The sequence below is a fragment of the Schistocerca nitens genome, chromosome 3, assembly GCF_023898315.1.
Source record: "Schistocerca nitens isolate TAMUIC-IGC-003100 chromosome 3, iqSchNite1.1, whole genome shotgun sequence".
Lineage (NCBI taxonomy): Eukaryota > Metazoa > Arthropoda > Insecta > Orthoptera > Acrididae > Schistocerca > Schistocerca nitens.
The window spans coordinates 850,739,116-850,763,711 of record NC_064616.1 but is presented as its reverse complement, the minus strand read 5'-3'; the positions used below and the strand labels follow the sequence as shown (position 1 = coordinate 850,763,711).

General features: G+C 42.4%; 1 protein-coding gene across 2 annotated transcripts in view; it reads right to left on the bottom strand.

Moving 5' to 3' along the window:
- The window catches only part of LOC126248876 (uncharacterized), a 133,062-nt gene that overhangs the window by 71,438 nt on the left and 37,028 nt on the right, over nucleotides 1-24,596 (bottom strand). For both annotated transcript variants that reach the window (XM_049950323.1, XM_049950324.1), the window contains exon 3: nucleotides 6,229-6,391. In XM_049950323.1, coding sequence (XP_049806280.1) covers nucleotides 6,229-6,391 — 163 coding nt within the window. The remainder of the gene's footprint in view (nucleotides 1-6,228; nucleotides 6,392-24,596) is intronic.

Here is a 24,596-nt window from a genome sequence, read left to right as displayed (position 1 = left end):
CCTAAGCTTACACACTACATAACCTAAATTCTCCTAAGGACAAACACACACACTCATGCCTGAATGAGGACTCGAACCTCTGCCAGGACCAGCCGCACAGTCCATGACTGCAGCGCCTTAGACCGCTCGGCTAATCCAGCGTGGCAGGGAGTTGAAGACAACAGCTGGAGGGACAGCAAAAGAAGTCCAGAGAAGAGCAAAAGTAGCCACAAACGCTTTTGGTAAATGAATATTACACATTACAAAGTAGAGTGGAAAATATAATGAAAATTATGTAGAGATGGTTGGGACATGTAGCCACATGTACAGATGGTAGCTAGGCCAAAGACGTACTATGGCAGATTCAAAGAACTAAGAAAAGACAATGACCTAATGGAAGAAAGGTAAACAACATCAGAAAACAAGCAATAACAACATGGATGCCTACAGCTGAAGACCATAGCGCATGTTAATCCCTGGAGGAGACCGTTATCCGGCAGCCAATGACAAATGACTAATGAAGATAAAATGTTAATTTCAAATTACTAATTAATGGGCAGGAAATCAGGAAGCCAATATTTTTCCTTCTGGCACTTTCATGGCATTATCAAGATTTCAGGAGCAGATAATTGCTCGTAAATACAGGAAAATTTTAGGCAAAAAGGATGTTTGAAAATTTTTGCAGAAATATAAGCAATACCTACAGATTTTTGTTAATAGCAAGACAATGTTATGATGTTTGGTCATGCAGAGGTGGATGTATGGAGTGTCAATTACAGACAGTCAACACTCCAAGAATCTTCCTCGGCATGACCAAATATTATTTATAAATATTATAAAGCATCTGCATCAAATGTCTAGGGGTGATAGATCACATTATTGGCAACAACTTTTGTTAGAGACGAAATGTTCATCGAGGCTCCCTGGTGATGCAAGGTGTCTTATTATTGGTTATGCCACTGGCAGGTAGCACGGCATATGCACTTTGTGGCATGTATATGCAATGTGTGTCACCTATAATCCAGTCATCTGCTCCGTTTGAAGGTGGTAGGTCCAGTAAAATAACAGTTCCTTATTGGCTTCTAAAATATATTTCTCCTCTTACAGACACTCATTCTTAAGGTTTTCTTCTTAAAACACACCATCAATTTACTGGAGTAGGTAGTCTGCACATGCAGCACACCTGGCTAGAAGACCCTACTAGTTCAGTGAGACCGTCTAGTCCCAAGGCAGGCTGAGTCAATAAAAAGATGCCTAGCATTGCCAGGAAGTGTCAGTGAACATTTTGTCTCTAATAGAAGTCATGCATATGTATTGGTGTTAGCAAAAATCTTTAAACATTGGTTGTATTTTCGCTATAATTTTCAAATATCCTTTGCACCCGAAATTTTCCTACATTCATGGCATGTGTACAACAGGTGCTGGAGAGTGGTCTTTGACTATAAGTTGTCACACAACAAAGAATGAACTGAATAGCAGCTCAAGGTGTTACATAATGTCATCTCTCAACTTATGAATGCTGTGGAACACAATCGATTAAAAATATGTTGCTAGTTTCATCATGAAGGAAGTAACTTTCATGGCCAGTATGTGTTTAGAGTCGTGCACAGTGATGGTTTCAGCCTGCCCAGCCCATGTTTCATAGCCAATCTGTATGGGCCATGGGCCAGCCGACCCGGTTGGTAAGCCGAGCTCAAACTGCCAGTCCAGAGCCACCAAGCTTTCATGGCCCAGCAGCCGGCAGCATTCCCAGCCCAGTGGGCTGCGCATTGTGATTACTCATGATGCAGCCTGTTCATTAATAGCTCTGCTGTGTTATGCTCTTAGGCAACATGCCCACAGACATTGAGTGACAAGCAATGAGACACATGTACCAGTGGGAATAACTGAATGAAAATCAATTCAGTCGGTTGTTGGAAAACAATGGACTCATTCGATTGTAGTTTTATGCATAATATGAATTGATCATTTATTCTTTTGACTGAAATCAGTCTGTCAGAGCAACTCAATGAAACCATCAACATAGTCCATTGTAGTTTTGTAAATTGACAGAATTATTCATTTCTTCTTTTCAAGTGAAACCAGTCTGTAGTTTTTTCTGTCATTCGGAACATGTTTTCATTCTTTCAATTGAAACTGTTTTATTTGACTGAGCATTCATTCTTCCCCGCAAAACCAGTATTTACTACTTTCATTACAGATGTGTACAGATATTCCATACTGATTTTGTGTGTGATTTAATTATCTGATGATGGCAGTAAGCTAGAACTGGTAATGAGAGTTCCATAACATACGTGATCAAGTTGGAGAATTATAAATAAACTGCCCACCATGATCACAGACTCGTATACAGACCTCATGTCTTCAGTGGGTACTTTTATAAGTTCAACTAACAAGTATACAACAAGAATGCATGTACCACTGGAAGGTAGCCCTATCCCCTGTTAGTACGTGAAGACATCTCAGAGGGTATGCCAAAGTTAAGTATAATACATATTCATTTAATTATGTACTAAATAGACAAATTTGTCGTTTCATCATTCACAGTTAACTCTTGATTGACTTGGTCCAGATTCAATTAACACATATATCTCTGGGAGTACAAAATTCCCTTAGGGGTTCATGAAGAAAAACAGGAACCTAGCCAAATTTTAGCAACTGTTTGAATTCTGTTTTACTGGAAATTTGTGACAGTGTCCATCAGTTAAAAACCATTCAAATCAACTTCTTAAACACTTATTAACCTATTTATTTGTGTGCAGAAATTACACTAATGGCTACGTACTGTGAATAATAACCATGCACACAAGCCTGTTCACATGTTCAACCTTTGAAAAGTAACAGATATAGTATTTACCAATGCCCATATTTACTGCCTAGTATATAAATATGGAAATGTGATTCTGCTTTGAACAAACACAAATCCTTATTGGTTAACACCAAAAGATTTTTTGGTGAAGTTACATCATCGTCATTGGGTTCATTTACTTTCTTAGTATTACAAACTGATGGTTGTGTGGCGCTCTGACAGTGCTGCTCATAATTTGCTCCAGTTCATCTTTTTTATATTGCCTTTTCACATCTCTGCAGTTTGTGTAAACCGTGTTTCCTTACACACACTGCATCACTGTTTATCAGATATTCACATATTTTGAAGCATAGTTGCAGGTTAAACAAGAACAATTTGTGGTGGTGCAGAGGCTACCACGTTTCCATGAATATAGAGACCACCCTATTGAGAACTCACATCCATACTTGGGAAACAAACAGAGACATACAAATGATTCTATCAACTTGAAAAATTAGCTGTGTAGTTTCTTTCTTAAACTGACTGGAGCACTGTCTTGGCAGAAAGTATGCAAGAAGCCACATACCAAAAGGATCTCATATTATATTGGGCTAATAAGTAAAAATATTTGCAGATGTGTTTTATAGAAAACCACATTATGTCTTTCTATATAGTTCTACATTTATTTCTTTTCTACAAATTAATTAAATTGATTTCGTACACCCATCTCCGATATTCTACTTGCAATCCTTCAGCACTCTCCTATCTTGAGAATTCCTGTTGTCTTGTAAATTATAGATTGCAGCAATCAGTCGTCCTTTTTAAATTTTATTATGCAGATCTAGATTTTGGCTAGAAGCTATCCATTCTCAATGCTAAGAATACAAGAAGTACATAGTCAGATGATGTCATAAAAAGTTACAAGTAATGGCTTAACTCATATTGTTTGTATATTACATACCACTATTATTTTTGCTCAAAGCATGTAAGTCCCTGTCCGTCGGGCTTCACCCACAGTTCATTGAATACTACTGGTTGCAAAAAGCAGGCTGTATGGAGAACACATCGTTTGGTTACATGGTGGCCTCTACATGAACTACGTATATAAAATTCAAGGGAAGTAAACCACTTCAAATTTGCATGAGAATTACATAAAATGAAACATAAGTAAAATTCTTTACATTGTACACCAGTGAGTGCTACTTTAACCTGTCTCAGGAAACAAAGAGAGGTACAAGACAATGGCTTCCACTGGCTCCAGTTGGTTGGCACTTACTTCATGTGCTCTTCCTTACATTGATGCTAGTCCTTCTGGTTTAGCACTGAGATGTTAGCACACAGTGGAACGGCACATATTTATCTCTGTATCACCTGCAGGTGTCTCTACATTTACATATGTACTCTGGTGTGTAGTGGAGGGTACCCTGTACCACTACTAGTCATTCCCTTTCCTGTTACACTCACAAATAGAGCAAACGAAAAGTGACAATCAATATGCCTCCATACGAACTCTAGTCCATCCAATCTTATCTTCATGGCTATTATGCAAAATGTATGTCGGCAGCAGTAGAATAGTTCTGCAGCCAGCCTCAAATTCTGGTTCTCTACATTTTCTCAGCAGTCCTTCTCGAAAAGAAAATCACCTTTCCTCTAGTGATGCCCATATGATTTTATGAAGCATCTCCATAACACTTGTGTGTTGTTCGAACATATTGGTAACAAATCTAGCAGCCCGCCTCTGAACTGCTTTGATGTCTTGCTTTAATCCGATCTGATGTGGGTCCCAAATCCTAACAGTACCCAACAATGTATCACACTAGTATCCTACATGTGGTCTCCTTTACAGATGAACCACACTTTCCTAAAATTCTTCGAATAAACTGAAGCCGACTATTCACCTTCTTTACTATGGTTCTTACATGCTCATTCAGTTGCAATTGCTTTGCAGCATTGCATCTAGATACTTAATTGATGTGACTGCATTGAGCAGCATACTACTAATACTGTATTTCAACATTATGAGTTTGTTTTCCCCACTCATCTGTATTACCTTAAATTTTTCTACATTTAGAGCTAGCTGCCATTCATCACACCAACTATAAATTTCATCCAAGTCATCTTGTATCCTCCTACAGTAACTCAATGATGACATGTTCCCATAGCTTGCTGACTGCTATATTAGTTTATTTGTATCACCTTTATTCCAATCTGCCAAATATTCAGTGGAATAACACATCTCACAGCCATAAAAGGGACTTCACACTTAAATATTTCTAGAAGACAGGCGTATGAACACATCCCGAGTGGCTTCACTGTTCACAGACAACTATTAAAAGATTGCTCTGATGGTTGATGAACAATAGAATGGTGTGGCTTGGTACACAGGCACCCAGAGTGTAGAGTTCATTTTGTATGTTTGACATAAGACAAAGAGTAGCCACTAGACTATGTGGTGGTAAAACCCAAGAGGGCATTGATGACAGAGCTCTTGGTGTATCGGGTGACAGTAATTACCTTACAAGAGTAAAGTGATCAATGGTGCGCTTCCCGATTTTCAGCTGAGTTCCATTCTATGCCTGATATTTTGATGACTGACCCAGTCATCATATTCATGGGCTGTGAGTTGTGCTATTTTATGCACTCGCTGCCAAGATGCCAGACATGAAATGAAAACAACAAATCAGCTGAACACCTGGAAGTGCACCATTAATCACTCATGTCAAGAAAATCTGAGAGCTCACCAGAAAAAAACTAATTTTACACAATATCTAGTGATAATAAGTTTAACACTGTGTCAGTGACAGATACCACACATAGCATTACACAGGGGTCATATGTGGGTGAAAGAAAGCAACAGACATGAAGAGTCATTACTAAGACCAATGACAGAATTTTTGTTAGATGGTAATGAGTGCAGAGCCTGCCAATCTCCATGTGTGCTTGATTATTGATAATCACTGTCTTCCTGGTGAGCCTATCCTCATATTAATCATAACTCCATTTAATGTAAATAAAATTTCCTGCTTTTGTCTTTCAAAGTGTGTCTCTATTGAACATTAATAATGGGACATAATATAAGAACATTAAAGAAGACAACAGACAGTATAAATTCAGATGAATAATTTTTATGACTGATTATTATCAGAATAGCTCTTATTGTCTCTTCAGACAGTTTTTGCATTCATGGAAGTTTCTGTTAGCGCATCTTTTTAGCTGCTATAAGATCTATTACCTTTTTGTTGAGAAATTCTCTTCTTCACCATTGTACACATTACCTGTATATCCTAATGTGGAAATTCTCTCACTTTATTCACTTAAACGTGATTTTACTGGCTCAAATGACATATGCAGAAAACATCAACGTTATCTTCAACCTGCATTTATGTAAATAGGAACTAATTGAGGAAGAAGTCTAATTGCCCTTATTATTCATGGAAAATATTTTTTTTTTAAATTCTTACCATCAGTCCTATGTAGTCCCTTAAAAGTGTCTTTGCTTTATGGTCATATTGTGACAATAATGTTTTATCCACATGCACAGCTTCTCTTATTTTCTGTATTTCCAAAGACTGATTATTCAGTTCTTGTATTAAGTTTGGATGTTTCTCACACTCTTCCCACCACCTACAAACATAAAAATTTCTTATACCATAAAACAGATTTAACAATATTAAAAACCCAAGATTAATTTTTCAATCTGCAGCACAGATCAAGTTCAAGCACTGGTATTGCACACAGTTTTAATCCAACAGTAAGTTTCAAAATTGAAAATGTAAACTTGTGAAACAATAATTAAATATTTCCTTGTCTCTCAGTTTGCAGCAAAGTGGTGTCAACGGCAGTCTTAGTGTAGTAGCTTGTTTTCTGTTTTAACGAGTTTGGTAGTGCATATCCTTCTCTATAAAAGACAACAGGGCTCCTCTTTATTTACTGTTTTTTACTAATTGTTTTCACTCAAATTGTAGTAGTAGAATGGATAGGGGGTGTGCCTGCTGTGTGCATGATGCAGAAAGTGCTGGCCACAGTTAACAAAAAGCTGGAGACATTGTTGGCACAGGAAGCTGTCTGCAGGCTGCAGCCTCAGGGTAGAGTGGCAGAGGGGAGACTAGCATGTTACAAGAGGTGCCTCAAAGCGTTGTTTGTTTCCCATAGGCTCTGCTGCTGAAGCACCTTCAAGCATACTCAATGTGAGGGAGCCACTCTCATTGTAAGGTGACTGACAGGTTGTATAGTTAATATTTGTTCAGCAATCATGGAATTGTTTCTGTTCAGCAAGTGCGACCAGGATGCACTTACAATAGAAGACAGTAACTTAACGAGTCTTGGGAGAATCCTGAGATTGCAGTGGAATATAACAAATAGTTATGTGGATTTTGTGTCTCAGTAAATATGAACAGAAAGCTAGAAGGTTGGAAATAGTGTCTGCTGAGCACATACTCAGAGTACCTAGGGACAAGGAGAGGATTAGTTTGAGCAAGCTACCAGGCTTTGCCGGAATGGCATTTACAGGTGGCTGTAGGTCAGCCATGCTGGACCGCAGACAGATGGACCCTAAATAGCATATATCACTGCATAACAACAGACATAGTACATACTTAAATAACCTGAAATGAGGCCAGGAAGACTAGTATAGTAAATGCAAGAGCACTCACTCAATGAACAGAAGACAATACATCGTATAAAAAATTACCAGCTGCAATCATAAACATGTTTACAATCAAACCATTCATTCTGCCACAAATGTTTACACTTACTGAGTGATAAATAACTTTATAAATACATAATAAACCACTTGTCCAATAATGGCATCACACAGTAGCTGTCATTGTGATACAATGAATATTCCATTGCTGTTAAATATTCTAAAATATTAAGTTTATACACCTAAGGGTGTCAAACCAGACCATTCTCCAAACTTAAACATAAAATTGTTACTAGTGAATCAATTTACTAATCTACAATCAGTGCTGATTATAACATACACTGAAGAGCCAAAGAAACCGGTACACCTGCCTAATATCGTGTAGGGCCCCCGCGGCCACGCAAATGTGCTGCAACATGATGCAGCATGGACTCAATTAATATCTGAAGTAGTGCTGGAGGGAACTGACACCATGAATCCTGCCTGGCTGTCCATAAATCTGTAAGAGTATGAGGGGTTGCAGACCTCTTCTGAACAGCACGTTGCAAGGCATCCCAGATATGCTCAAGAATGTTCATGTCTGGGGAGTTTGGTGGCCAGCGGAAGTGTTTACGCTCAGAAGAGTGTTCCTGAAGCCACTCTGTAGCAATTCTGGACTTGTAGGGTGTCCCATTGTCCTATTGGAATTGCCCAAGTCCATTGGAATGCACAATGGGCAAGACTGGATGCAGGTGATCAGACAGGTAGGTAGGTAGGTTGGTTGGTTGGTTGGTTTAAAAAGGGCAGAAAGGGGCCAAACTGCTAGGTCATCGGTCCCTTGTTCCCAGTAGAACAATTACCCAAGGGAAAGAAGAAAACAAAGAAGATGTACAGCACAATAATAGGAGAAAGGAAGAACCAGAAGATTGACAGGAGGACAACCAACACTAAAATGGACAAAGCAGGACAAGAAAATCACAGAGAGATGCAAGAAACAGGGAAAGGACATTAAAAACAAGAAAGCAGATTACCATGGCTGGCTGAGCAAGAGAATAAAAATGGAGAAGCCAGCCACTCTGGAAACATTAAAGCCCCCACCCTAAAATCCCTAGGGTCGAGGATACAGAGGGACAAAGGACATGCGCTAAAACTCAGATCAAATGATCAAACCCACCCTCATGAATAAAACGTAAAACTAAAGCTATTATTGAGGCATTGTTGCCCAACACTGAAGGTAGGGTGCTGGGAAAGTTAAACATCCGTTGCAGAGCGGCTAAAAGTGGACAGTCCAGCAAGAGGTGGACAACTGTCATTTGCGAGCCAGCAACACTGAGGTGGGTCCTCACAACAGAGGAGGTAACCATGTGTGAGCCATGTATGGCCAAAGCAGAGTCAACGAAAGATAACTGATTGCCTGCGAGAAGCCCACAGGGAACACTTCCACACATTCGCAGTCTCCTTAATGATATGCAGTTTGTTGTGCATACTGTTATGCCACTCCATCTCCCAAAGCCGAAAAACCTTGCGGCGTAAGACAGAACGCACCTCAGTTTCAGAGACGCCCATCTCCAGGAGCGGTTTCTGCATAGCCTGTTTGGACAGTCTGTCAACAAGTTCATTGCCTGGGATACCGACATGTCCTGGAGACCACACAAACACCACTGAATGACTGGACCTGTCCAAGGCAGAGATGGAATCTTGGATGTTCGCTACCACAGGATGGCGAGGGTAGCACTGGTTGATAGCTTGTAAGCTGCTCAGGGAGTCAGAACAGAGAAGGAACAACTCACCAGAACAGGAACGGATGTACTGAAGTACACGAGATATGGTCACAAGCTCTGCAGTGAATACACTGCAGCCAGCGAGCAAGGAATGCTGTTCAATATGGCCTCTGTGGATATAGGCAAAGCCAATATTACCATCAACCATCGAGCCATCGGTGTAAACAACAACAGAGCCTGAGAACGCATCGAGAATCGAGAGGAAGTGACAGCAAAGAGCGGTGGGGTTAACGGAGTCCTTAGGACCATGCCAAAGGTCCAACAAAGCTTCGGCTGAGGTGTACACCATGGAGGTGTTCGTGAATGGACCTCAAGTAGAGGTGGTAACGGAAAGGACTCCAGTTTGCAGAGAAGGAATCGCATGCAAACTGCAATCATGAGCCCTGACCTGGGCCGTCGATGCGGGAGATGAACTGCTGTGGGTGGGAAAACAAGACGGTAATTCAGATTCTAAAAAGAACTATGAATGCATGGTGCAACATAACTGGCGAGCAGTTGTGTATGTCAGATCTGCAATGGAGGGACTCCGACTTCCACCAGGACACTGGTGACTGGACCCATTCTAAATGCTCCCGTCACTAGGCGAACGCCACTGTGGCGCACTGGGTCAAGGAAACGCACCGCTGAAGGCGCTGCTGAACCGTAAACCAGACCCCCACAGTAAAGGTAGAATTGAGCAAGGGCTCTGTAGAGCTGCAGCAGCATGGAGCGATCTCCACCCCAGTTGGTGTTGCTAAGGCAGCGGAGAGCACTGAGGTGCTGCCAGCACTCCCGCTTAAGCTGACGAAGGTGAGGTAACTAAGTCAATTGGGTGTCGAAAACCAGTCCTACAAATTGATACATCTCCACTACAGTGAGTGAATCATCATTAAGGTAAAGTTCTGGTTCCAGATGAACAGTACTACACCAACAGAAATACATAACACACGACTTCGCGGCTGAAAACTGGAAGCCGTGGGCTAGAGCCCGTGACTGCGCCTTGTGAATGGCTCCCTGTAGGCGCTGCTCAGCAACTTTAGTACTGGAGGAGCAATACGAAATGCAGAAGTCATCCACATACAGAGAAAGGGAGACCGATGGCCCTACAGCTGCTGCTAGGCCATTGATGGCCACAAAAACTAGAGATACACTCAATACAGAACCCTGTGGAATGCCATTCTCCTGAATCCGGGGAACTATGGGAGACACCAACTTGGACATGGAAAGTATGGAGTGACAGGCAGTTTTGGATAAAAATCGGGAGCAGGCCCTGGAGACCCCACTCATACAATGTGGCAAGGATATGATGTCGCCAGGTCATGTCGTATGCTTCACATAAGTCAAAAAAGATGGCAACCAGATGTTGGCGTCTGGAAAAGGCTGTTCAGATGGCAGACTCGAGGGACACAAGATTATCAGTGGTAGAGTGACCCTGGTGGAACCCACCCTGACATGGAGCCAGTAGGCCAAGTGACTCCAGGACCCTACCCAACCACTGACACACCATACGTTCCAGCAGCTTACAGAGAATGTTGGTGAGGCCGATGACACGATAGCTATCCACATTAAGAGGATTTTGACCGGGTTTTAGCACCGGAATGATGGCACTCTCCCGCCAGTGCGATGGAAAGATGCCATCGCACAAGATCTGGTTGAAGATCACGAGGAGATGTCGCTTGTAGTTAGACGAGAGATGTTTAATCATCTGACTGTAGATCTAATCTGGCCCTGGAGATGTGTCAGGGCAATGTGCAAGGGCGCTGAGAAGCTCCCACTCTGTAAATGGGGCGTTATAGGGTTCACTGTGGTGTGTAGTGAACAAGAGGGCTTTCCTTTCCATCCGCTGTTTGAGGGTGCAAAAGGTTGGAGGGTAGTTCTCCGATGCAGAGGCTCAAGCATAGTGCTCAGCAAAGTGCTCGGCAATCGCATTTGTGTTGGTAGAGAGCACACCATTGATGTTAACGCCAGGGACACCTGTTGGGGTCTGGTACCCAAAAACACGTCTGATCTTCGTCCAGAATCGGGAAAGTGACATATGGCAACCAATGGTCAACATGTACCTCTCCCAACACTCCTGTTTCTGTCGTTTTATAAGTAGGCAACTGCAGGCACGGAGCTGCTTAAAGGCTGTTAGGTGCTCAAGGGAAGGGTGCCGCTTATGTCACTCTAGAGCTCGCTGACACTCTTTAATTGCCTCAGCAACTTCTGGCGACCACCAAGGTACTGACTTTCACTGGGGGCACCCTATAGAATGAGGGATCGTGTGTACCACCGCAGAAATTACCGTTGTAATGACCTGCTCAGTCACAACATCGATGGCACCATGTGGGGGAGATTAAATGATGACAGCAGAGGTGAAGGCTACCCAGTCTGTCTTGTTTAAAGCCCATCTGGGTAGGCATACATGGGCATGACGCCGGGGAAGTGACAGGAAGATGGGGAAGTGGTCACTACCACAGAGGTCATCATGTGCTCTCCAGTGGATAGATGGTAGGAGTCCTGGGCTGGAAATTGATAAATCAATGGCCGGGTAACTACCATGAGCCACAATGAAATGTGTGGCAGCCCCAGTATTTAGAGGGCAGAGCTCCAACTGGGACAGTTAATGTTTGAAATCTCTGCCATGGCCAGTAAGCATGGTGCTACCCCACAAGGGGTTATGGGCATTAAAATCTCCCAAAAGTAGGAAAGGTTTAGGGAGTTAACCAATCAGTGCAGCCAATACGTTCAGGGGTACCACACCATCTGGAGGGAGGTATACGATGGAGACAGTTATTTCCTGTGTTGTCCGTATCCTGACAGCCAAAGCTTAAAAAGGAGTTTGAAGGGGCACAGGTTCACTACTAACCGAGTTCAGGACATAAACACAAACTCCACTTGACACACTATAATAATCACTACAGTTATTGTAACATCCCCTGTAGCCACGAAGGGCAGGGGTCTGCATTGCCGGGAACCAGTTTTTCTGGAGGGCAATGCAGAAAGCAGGTGTAAAGTTTAACAGTTGCCATAGCTCAGCCAGGTGGTAGAAAAAACCGCTGCAATTCCACTGGAGGATGACGTGATCGTGAGAATGGGATGGCATGAAACACTCAATGAGGTAGTCTACACCTCAGGGTCACCTGCTGCCACCGACTTATTTCCTGAACAGGCTATATCGATTGTGTCTGAGGGACTGGCGAGATCTAGGTCCTCTGCAGATGCCAGAATCTTCACCTCATCCTCAGACGCAGAGCCTGTAGGCAGCAGTGGTGTGGGTGCCACAGCAATTCCCTTGGTCTTGGGGGTCTTCTTTCTGGATTTCTCTCGCTGATCCTTGGGTTTCTCTGGCTGGGAGAGCTTTACTGATTCAGTTTCCAGGACCGAGGATGAGCGTGAAGCCCTACGACCAGCTCGTTTTGGGCACTTCAGCCACTAGCAGAAACGTGAGAAGGGAGTGACCCAAGAGACCCCTTCCTAGCAAGAGAAGCCGAAGAAGACTTATGCTTCTCTGGCTGAGATGTGGGGACAGGGGTCCCCAACGGTTGGGGGGACAGGGCTCCCGAGGTAGGTTGTGTGGGATCAACAGGGAGGGAAGTGCCCCCCACCATCAAGGGGGCAGGTGTAGTACTCTGGCTCTGAGAGCTGACTGGAACTCGTGTAACTGATGGGGCGGCAGCATAAGAAGAGGTCACAGCCACAGAATGTAGGCACTCAAATTTCCTCTTGGCCTCAGTGTAGGTCAGGCAGTCCAGGGTCTTTTATTCCGTAATTTTCCTTTCTCGCTGTAAAATCCTGCAGTCTGGTGAGCAAGAGGAATGATGCTCTTTGCAGTTGACAAAGCTGGGAGGTGGGGCACATGGAGTATTGGGATGGGATGGATGTCCACAATCTCGACATTTGATGCTGAAAGTACAGTGGGAAGACATAAGGCAGAACTTTCAGCACTTAAAGCACCACATTGAGGGAGGGATATATGGCCTGACATCAGTGGTAGACCATCACTTTGACCTTCTTGGGTAATGTGTCACTCTTGAAGGCCAAGATGAAGGCACTGGTGGCAACTGGATTATCCCTCGGACCCCGATGGACACGCCGGACAACATTAACTCCTCGCCACTCTAAATTGGAACACAGCTCATCATCAGACATGCTAAAGAAGGTCCCTGTGGAATATAATACCCTGGACCATATTTAAGCTCTTATGAGGCGTGATGGTAACGGAAATATTCCCCAGCTTGTCACAAGTGAGTAATGCCTGTGACTGTGCAGAGGTAGCCATTTTTATCAAGATGGACCCTGACCGCATTTGGGACAAACCCTGCACCCTCCCCAAACTTGTTCTTTAAATGCTCTACAAAAAAACTGAGGCTTCATCGAGACAAAGGAGTCCCCATCAGCTCTCGTACATATGAGGTACTGAGGTTGGCTGCCATCCTTAGCCTGGCATTCCTCCCATGGTGTGGCCCGGGAGAGGAATGATTTAGGATCATACTTCCTTGCATTGTACTGAGACTTGGAATACTTAGAGACTGCTGGTGTTTGATCACCAGCAAGTGATGATGTGGTACACTTCATATGCGTCATCCGCCCTGATGCCACCCACTCCGACCAGGGGCCCTCCCCATGGGCGCCACCCAGCCACAGCAAAGGCCACCTGGCAGGATGGCCATTGCCAGGTGTCCCAATGCCCCAGGGTGATGGGCATGCACTCCTTGGAACACGTGGGTAGTTTTAACGGAGCAGGCATCAGCAGAGTGTGGCCCCACCACAATGGAGTGGCTACCACGCTGGATATGAGGTGCAAAGAATTCCATGGTCCTCGTCCGCACAGAAAATGACACTGCATAGTGGGTGGAGGAAAACGCACCCAGGAAGGTGTCCTCGCTCAAAAGATCGAGGATGAGCAGGACTGTAATGTCACGATGAGAAAATGGGCTAAAGATCTCAATGCATAATGGACGTGATGCACCATGTAAGGCGCCCTTCCCTAATTGGCTTACTCTTTGGGTAAATTTTGAAAAATGGAGGTCAAACGAGACAGGGGACCATCACAAAGGCCAAAAGGTGTGAGACTCTTTTTAGTTGCCTCTTATGACGGGCAGGAATACCTTGGGCCTATTCTAACCTCCAGGCCCGCAGGGAGGGAGGGGGGGGGGGGGGGGGGGGGGAATGATAAGACAGGATGCTTGAGTATGTGTCACCTGTCAGAGTCATATCTAGACGTATCAGGCATCCCGTATCGTTCCAACTGCACACGCCCCACACCATTACAGAGCCTCCACCTGCTTGAAGAGTCTCCTGCAGACTTGCAGGGTCCATGGATTCATCAGGTTGTTTCCATACCCATACACATCAATCTGCTCTATACAATTTGAAACATGACTCATCTGACAGGCAACATGTTTCCAGTCATCAACAGTCCAATGTCGGTGCCGACAGGTCCAGGCGAGACACAAAGCTTTGTGTTATGCAGTCATCAAGGGTACATGAGTGGGCCTTCAGCTCCGAAAGCCCATATTGATGATGTTTCATTGAATGGTTTATATGCTGACACTTGTCGATGGCCCAGCATTGAAATCTGCAGCAATTTGCAGAAGGGTTGCACTTCTGTCACATTGAACAATTCTCTTCAGTCGTTGATGGTCCCATTTTTGCAGGATCTTTTTGTGGACACAGCAATTTTGGAAAATACCCGCTTCATTGGCACCTTGGAGATGCTGTGTCCCATTGCTCATGTGCCGACTGTAACACCACGTCAAACTCACTAAAATCTTGATAACCAGGCTTTGTAGCATCAGTAACCAATCTAACAACTGCGCCAAACACTTGTTGTCTTGTATAGGGATGGGCGAGCACAGCGCCGTATTCTGCCTATTTACATATCTCTGTATTTCAATATGCACGGGTATACCAGTTTCTTTGGCACTTCAGTGTAAATGATGGTATCCTAGAAGTGCCACAGATATTTATGAGATGTGTAATATGACTTGGGTGTCAGCAGAAACATCATGATATAACCTCTTGATTAGAATACCTATTGTAGTTGTAGAATCATTAGTGTAGGAATGCTGATGTATTTGCATATACTGTATGTCAAAGTGTGTAACTTGGTGGGGAGCTGCTTGAGCTCTCACTGGCTGGAGTGTTATGACATTGGTGGATGCTGGTGGGGAAGAGGTGCTTTTGGCAGCAGGAGGGACAGAGAAAAAGGAAGAACAGTTCAGGATATTGAGCAAGAAAGAGAGAATCTAGTTTTCTGCCACAGGACAGTAGGGCATGTGGTGTGATTTTATTCATGAGACATACTTCAGATTGTTTATCTGATCTTAGTTATGGGCATCTAAGGATGCAAGTGAAGGAACCTATGTACTGAGTACACATCACGGCTTGATCTTTGTATGGACTCCTTCATCTTTCATGTCTCACTATATAATTCAAGGACTGTTGACATATTTCAATAATTTACTTTATTTACTTATAAAATTGCTTATAGGACCACCGTTTGGTAGAAGTGTTGATGCTGTAGTGTATGGGAAAGGGTTATTGTTGAGAGACTGTAGGGGATACAGGATGACTTTAACAGAATTTCTCTTCAGTGTGATGAATGGCAGTCTGCCCTAAATGTACGAAAATGTAAACTAATGCATATGAGTAGGAAAAACAATCTGGTTATTTTCAGATATAGTATTAGTGGCATGCTGCTTGATACATTCATGTCCATTAAATATCTGCTGCAAAGGGACATGAAATAGAACAAGCAAACCAGCTCATTTGTAGGGAAAGTGAATTGTTGACTTTGGATTACAGGGAGTATTCTTGGAATGTGAAGCTCCAATAAAGGAAACCATGTATAGAACACTTGTGCAACCCATTCATGAGTGCTTCTCAAGTGTTTCACATTTTCACAATGTTGGATTAAAATAAGATTCCAAAGTGGTCAGAGATGTGTTGACAGATTTGTTATCAGTATTTTTGTTAAACACATGAGGTTTAAAGAAATGTGAACTCAAATGGGAACCTCTGGAAGCAAGACAACATTCCTTTCATGAATCATTATGGAGAAAGTTTAGAGAACCAGCACTTGTGACTGACTCCAGAATGGTTCTTCTGCCATTAATGCACATCTCACATAAGGACTGCAAAGACAAGATAAGACAAATTAGGGCAGCATATAAACAGTTGTTTCTTCCTCACTCGATTTGTGAGTGGAATAGGAAAGGGTATGACTTGCAGTGGTACAAGGCACCCTCCATCATGCATCATATGATGGTTTGCAGGGTGTGTATGTAGAGGTAGATATGAAGAATATTCATTCTATATGATGTTTTTAAGATTAAATTTCCTGTCACCAGTGAAATCATTACAGTAAGTGTGTTCACATTTGTCAACAACAAAATAATTGCTTTGGTCCTTAGCACAAAGTAAACTAAAGATAATAAAGAAATGATGAATACCTCAATTTAGGAAGAATACCTTCAGTAATGCTGATCTACAAACACATAACTGTATTGTTATGCTTCATGACTCGTGTAACCATGAGTTTGTGTAAGAATATTACAATGAAATACACTGATAAAAAAAGTTATGCACCCAGACAAAATGGTTGGATGGCAATATAACTTCATACATATACACACACACCATTGGCAGGTATGTAAATGATTACAGTTGAAATTCTCTGTGGCCAGTAGACCGATCAACAGAGTGGAGTAGTGTTGTTTATGTTTAGTGTTGTTACTGGGCCTAGTAGGGTATATAAGGGGGTGTAAACAGTGTCAGATGTTAAACAGTCACTGTGAAGGACATAAAGATGTTGCACACTTACGAGTGACAGCATTATCAGCACCTCACAGAGTCTGAAAAGGGCTTCACTGTGAGTATCCAATTGGCTGCCCTTGTGGAGGAACGGACCAAAGGAGAATTCCACTTAATAAATGGAACACTGTATAGTTGGAAATATTATCTAATCAAACAAAAATGGTTGCTTGTCATACCAGCTCATCTATGGCCAACTCTCCTGCTGTATTTCCGCAACATGCTAACGTCTGGTCTCCTGGGATTCATAAAGATGCTAGACAGAATCAGAAACAGGTATCAATGACTAGGTCTATACCAGTCCATTACACTCTATCTGAGCCTATGAAAGGAATGCCAGCAAGGGAAGTATGTGTCACAGATACATCTGAGGCACTGATACCAACTATGCCTGCAGCAGCACCATTCCACCAGATCGGAATCGACCTCTTTGACAGGTTCCTGAAGTCAACAAATGGGAATCATTGGATAATAGTATGCACTGATTACCTCACCTGCCAAGCTGCCACCAAAGCTGTGCAGACTGCCGCAGCTATATAAATTACGAGGTTCCTTGTAGAAGACATTGTTTTGAAGCATGGGGCACCTGGTGTGATGACCTCTGATCATGGAAAAGTTTTCCAGTACAGACTAGTATCATGTTGCAGCATCACCCAGTGGATGACAAGCTGTCTATCACCCCCAGACAAATGACCTCACAGAACACTTTAATAAGACACTGGCAGATATGCTTTCATTGTATGATGATGTTAAACACAGAAACTGGGATATAAAACTGTTCATTGTGACATATGCACATAACACAGTGAAGCAGGACACCACAGGCTTCACACTGTTTTTTATGATCCACAGTTGCAAGGCTAAAATGACAATGGATACTTTGTTCCCATTTCAAATGGACAATACTCAGGATTACTTCATGAAACATCTCATCACCAGGACCACAGAAGCAAGACAGCTGCCTCACAAACAGTCCCTGCATGCCCAGGAGAAAGACCAAGAGCACAAGAGCACTATAACACCAAGCACCACATGTGACGTTCACTTGTTTTATTTCTTCATTGATTGTCCTCGGTGTCGACGTACTGCATTGCTACACTGGCTGAAAAATGGGGTTTTCAATTTCAACACTGAGTAAATAATGTTGCGTTTCACAGCTATTTACTTTCACTGTTCACAGCCCCCCCTCCCAATAATACACAGTTATATATGGCCAGTGCTCTATTGTTTAACTTCCGATAAGCCTCATTAATAGATTGTAGGTGAACATCCACATACTGCTACAATAGTTTAATGTTGAACATCTATGAGCAGTAAAAGCCTAACCAAACAGTTCACTGTTATTGTAGAATAAAAATGTAAGTGTGGAACAGACACTGTCATTGCTTAACACACAGCATATTGGTGCAACACTTATTTCACAGCTAAGTGGATGCATTGTTGTTGATCTAACCAATATGGGTTCCTCGTCTAAAACTTTGCCGTGGACTGACTGTCTCGAGACAAAAAATTGGGCCCTTATATATCCTCACAATAATAGGTACAGAAACTACACATTGTTTGATGTTTAATTTACAGAAATTGCAATTAAAACTTAATTCATTCGATTAACTGTATACATCAAAAAATTGATTCTTTGTAACAGTTTCCTCTACTACAAGAGTTAGGCCGAATTATTTGTTTAAATGATGAAATTACTGGATATTGTTAAGCAACAATACTTCTGACAAAACTGTTTATTACTATGGAATTAATTAAGGGCTGGCTTTGCTAGCATGTTTTCAAATAGAGCCAAATAGAATCTTTAAGAATACTGTTGACCATTCCTCCAAATGTTTATAATTAGTACATAATTTATACTTGTTTATATGTCAACAATAGAATTTAAGTTACGAAACAATTAAAGATTTTGCCTTATAATGGAAGATACTAACTAGGAATAGTCAAAATAAATCAGAAAACCAATTACATACATAAAACTAAGCACAAAAGTAGATCTTGTGTCATATTCTTTAAAACTGAGGGCCAACCTTTCTCTTTTATGAAATGCAGATTATACTCGCATATGTTAATGGTAATTAGTCAGAAGTGAAAAAATGAATTTAAGGAGGCAGATGGCAAAACAAGAAAGGAAGAAAAAAAAATCCCAGCTTGCTTCATCACACACCTAGTGAGATACAGCCTGGAAGACTTGGCACAGATTTTTAAGCTGTGCAAAAAGTGCACCCTTTGATAAGGACACAACTGATTTCCTTCTCCTTCCTTTCTGTAGCATACCAACCATACTTCAGCAGAAATGCGCAAAGTATGAAGCAGGTTACGGCAGAGCCAGCTGCAAGTGAGTACAAATGTTATGCCATACAAAACAGAACACAGCCATAGCACATTGCAAGGCAAGGCAGCCAGGCAAGGTGTGGAAATAGTTAACACAGCAGCACTTAAGCAGAAAAAGGCAGAAGAATTTCCACACCAGCAACCATGGAAGTCTTTAGTATATGTGCCATAAGGCATAGTAAAACTCAAGTAGGCACAGCCTGCGAGCATATAAATACCTAGCCACTGTTATACTGAAATCATCTTGAATTAGTATCGCAGCACTGCCACCATGGGGCCATGAGACTTGGGGGCGCTATTTGGAATGCAGTACAGGGTCCGCAGTTCACCCTATTATCTGGAGAGCCTGCTCTGAGACACTAGATGCAGAGCTGCTGCCATGGGACCATCCGAGCCCTGGGACATAGCATGCTAGCCACAGCACTTCTACAGTGGGTCACAGTGGCTGCAGTGCTGGAGACGTCAGTTGTGCCTCAACTGCCACTGTCTATCAGTGCAAACTGCCCTGAGACATGAGAATCAGAGCTGCTGCTGTGGGGCTAACTGAGCCCTAGGACATAGAAAACTAGCCACAGTGCTTACACAGTCAGTCAAGGCTGCTGCAGTGCTGGAGATGGCAGTTGTGCTTTAGCTGATGCTGTCATAGTTGCTGAGTCCGGAGGACATCACTGTTCGGCCATGCCGTGCTGTCAGCATTGTGGGACATCATGTACATACCGATGGGAAGCAGCTGGATGCCTCAAACACATTGACACTACAAAAGGAATCTGAAAAGCACAAAAGCAGTTTCCTGACTCCTGTCCACTTTCATTTCCTAATCTGAGCTTGTGCTCTATCTCTAGTGAGCTCATTGTCGATAGGACACTGAACTCCAATCTTCTTCTTTTTCTTCTTCTTCTTTCTTTCCTTCCTTCCTTCCTTCCTTCCTTCCTTCCTTCCTTCACAGCCAAGAGTAATGGTCCACAGCCTTGATTGAATGCAGGTCCCTACAGGAGTACAGTAGTGCCTGGAACTTGGGCAACGAGCATGAGTGGATGTTTGTGATGTGTAACAAAAGTCATTACATCACAGGGTCAAAACGGAGAGCTGAAAGCTGATGTAATCTATCAATTTACGCTATTGAGATGGAAATTACAAATTTTTTGATTGGATAACTGATACAGAGATACCATGTGTACTACTAAAATGCAAGTTCAGTTAACGAATCACAATTAACTTCTTGGTCCTCTTGGAATGAATATTAAATTGAGCTCTGTACTTTCAATAGAGGGTAATGAGCTCCTACGGTTTCATCATATACAGACTTGTGAGATTTTAACCATACAATCAACCGACTGACACAATAGTAAGTAGGTAGTTGTTAACAATTCATGTAGCTCTTCAGTTGCATGCAAAAATAACGTGCTTAATGACAATAACCTTAATTATGCAATAAAAAGTTAGTATGAACACGACAAAAAATTACAAGGCACATGTATTATAAGCATGTTAAGATTCACCATAATTTTCTTTTGCTTATGAAGGAAGCATATGATCCACAGGAGATATCACACAGAAACAGTGACAATGTACTCACTTCCATTGACAATATCCAATAAGGAAAACCGACTTACGAACTTTTCTGCAGTCACAGTTGTGACTAAAAGACAGCTTATGAGACACATGGTCTAAATTGACTTAATACATTTTGTGCTTCCTAAATTGATTTAATGAATGAATTAGCAAGTCCTCAATAGCATTGGGTAGATGCAGCAACATATCATGATATTTAAAAAAAATGGAAATTTCAAAAGATACAATAAAAAAAGTTTCAGGGTGGTATTCATTTTAAATTCCAATGGGGCAGTGTATTTGAAATCCAGTCTCACATGGTCACAACAGGTGCAGTTCAACAGCAGAGGGATAATGCTCACTGCATCCATCATATTCTCTATAAGCTTTGTGTGTCCCCTGGGTCATTCTAATTGTGTTTCGAGCAAATTCTGACTGCACTGGTGTAGCTGAGCTAGTGCTGTCATGCTATTAGTTTGTGCTATCACGTGGCCTGGTCTAACGTGCCACGTGGCCTACCAGCCTGGTGGGAATGCACGCAATCCTGAGTTTTGCCTCATTACAGCATGCCACCACCCAACAGCATCACCCCATTTGCAGTCCTCACTGGGATGCCAGCAGCCAGTCCTCCCATGTCATGTAGCAGCCAGATGTCAGTTCTGCAGTGTCCACTGCCATCGCTAAAGTCCTTGCTTCAAAGCTGGGGTACCTTCACTTCATTGCAGTCCGCATCACATTGCTGTGCAATCATATGGAGCGTGGTTTCTCCACTTCACCATGTCTTAATTCATAGCATCCAATGTAAGTGCCACCATGTAACACTTACAGCTGAGCTGCTGCCGATCTGCCAGTGGAGATCATTGAGAATGTCATGGCCAACAAGAAGAGAACTTTTTTTCCTTTACATGTGATACTGCCTTCCAGAGCTTTTGTTTTGTTTTTTTAATACCTTATTCATTTTTGTAGCAGCAGTGGGGTCAATGTAAAGGTAAAGAAAGTGCATACCACACACTCACAGATGGAGAGCAGAGCAGATGTGAGCACTAGTGGTCACACCTGTAAGACCTTGTAGGACCAGATAAATGCACATACCCTCATCCCATTTTTGTCCATCACGCTATTTTCTTCTGACATCTGTCTTCGAACAAGAGAAACTTCACATCTTTTGAGTGGAAGGTGCCATTTTCCAGTTTCATTAAGGCATGTTGGTTACCAACCAAGGTCACTTCTGTCACACCTAGCACTAATATTCAGTTTTTCCAAAAAACCAATTGGAAAGAGAGAGACCAAAGTTGTATGACAGGGCCACACCGTCCTGAGAAGCCAACCTAGTCAAGAGCTCTCTCTTGGTTTCTTGATCTTGACCAGAATGGTTGCTTTCTGAAAGAATTTTCTCCATCCCCACTTTATGGTGTTGGCATTTGAGGTGTTGGACATGGGGCCATGTACAGCTCTCCAGCTTATTTCTATTAGCTGTCTCCTTCACATGAAATTGACTATGGGTTCAGTTCTTAACTCTGGCTTGTTCTGTTGTTGTGGTCTTCAATCCAGAGTCTGGTTTGATGCAGCTCTGAATGCTACTCTATCCTGTGCAAGCTTCTTCGTCTCCCAGTATCTACGGCAACCTACATCCTTCTGAATCTGCTTAGTGTGTTCATCTCTTGGTCTCCCTCTATGATTTTTACCCTCCGCACTGCCCTCCAATACTAAATTGGTGATCTCTTGATGCCTCAGAATATGTCCAACCAACTGATCCCTTCTTCTAGTCAAGTTGTGCCACAAATTTCTCTTCTCCCCAATTCTATTCAATACCTCTTCATTAGTTATGTGATCTACCCATCTAATCCTCAGCATCCTTCTGCAGCACCACATTTCATTAGCTTCTGTTCTCTTTTTGTCTAAACTATTTACTGTCCACGTTTCACTTCCATACATGGCTACATTCCATACAAATACTTTCAGAAAAGACTTCTTGACACTTAAATCTATGCTCAATGTCAACAAATTGCTCTCCTTCCGAAACGCTTTCCTTGCCATTGCCAGTCTACATTTTATATCCACTCTACTTTGACCATCATCAGTTATTTTGCTCCCCAATTCCGGCCTAAGAGTCCTTAATTGCTGTCAGCAACTTACATTAGTAAACCAGTGCTCTTTATTAAATTTCTGTTAATTACTTAACCTGATGTCACTGGCCAATCCTTGCCCACTGCCCATTTGCTTGTTCATCCTTCGAGCACATCTAAATATTTCCCTTCAATGATCAAAAACTTTACACTCAGCTCAGTTGTCTAGAAGTTTGGGAGAAGTTAACTGTTACCAGCTGCAATTATGAACCAGGTCTTCTCAATTACCAACATGTTAGTCCAGCTGCACACAACCATGGACAGAGCATCACAAACCATCCCAGTCAGCTGGCTGCCTGGAATTCAGATACCATCATGCTGAAAATTCTTCTATAAGATGTAGTATATCACACAAGTGAATTCAGATTTTTTTCTACATAGATTTAAAAAAGGTTTAATTAATGATCCAGCAGAAGAGCTATGGCCTTTTTAGTGCCCATGTACCACATCAACTATTTTACTACATGTCATATGTTAATAGAAGCAAGACTGTTTGACACAACTTAAGCCAATGACCACATAGCTTCAGTCACTAATGTTAGTGTAGAAGTGTGCCTCTCCAACCTGTTGCATATAAACTTATGCCTAGTCACCAAGGGAAAAGTTTATCATCAGTATTATCTTATTCACAGTGCATGTTACTGACAAGTTTTTTAAAATTATTTTATTACTGAATACACATCATGTAATATGGTATCCTCACCTGGCGAGTTTGAAAGGCCACCAGATGGCAGGGACCAACGACAACTGCTAGACTGTGCTTCTATAAGCTGTGGGCACTGCTGCAGCACTGGCTACAGAGACACACGTCTGCCAGTCTGTCAGCTCTCACAGCTGCCCTATAAAGCCAACAGCATAGCCACTCATTCAGTCAGTTAGTTGCGATTTCACTGTGATATTGTACTGATCTTGCTACAAACTGTTGTACTGAACTTATTGCACCTTGCTGACGCTATCATTTGTCTTTCTCTCATTGCTATCCACCTGTTTGCTTTCTAGTGACTCACTGTTCTGATGCCCTTGGCCTGTCAGTGAGATTCTCAAGTCATTCCAGAACTTGTCACATAGCAGTCACTATAATTGGTGACTAATTAGACGTTTTGCAGCATCCATGGATGAAAAGCAGCAGTTTCAATATCAGTGGCAGCAGTTTCAACATCAGTGGCAGCAGTGCCAACGATTTCAACAGCAACAGCAAGAAATTCAACTTTTGATGAACCAACTGCACATTCAGGGTTCCCACACCACCCAAGTTGTGGTCACTCCCTATGTGGGGAGCTGTCCACCTGCGTTTCCACCATTTAACAATGCCAAAGAGGTTTGGGACACGTATTTGTTGTGGCTCAAGCAGCACTTTGATGCTTTTCAGGTTTCTGATGATGTTCTCCAACAGTCGCTCTTCATTCCTTGGGCTAACCTGCAGACGTTTTTCTTACTAAAGAAACTGGCTCCACTCTCGAATTTGTCATGATCATGCTCAAGGTGATGTGTTCATTGTCAAATTATTACTCACAATGTTTCCCTGTGATCGCATCATCACTCAAGTCCCATCAATACCACAAGCAACCTGATCAGTCTTACCACTCGTGGGTGAAGGATTTGCAAGGGTTGCTTTGGCGATGTAATTCTACTTCTATGAA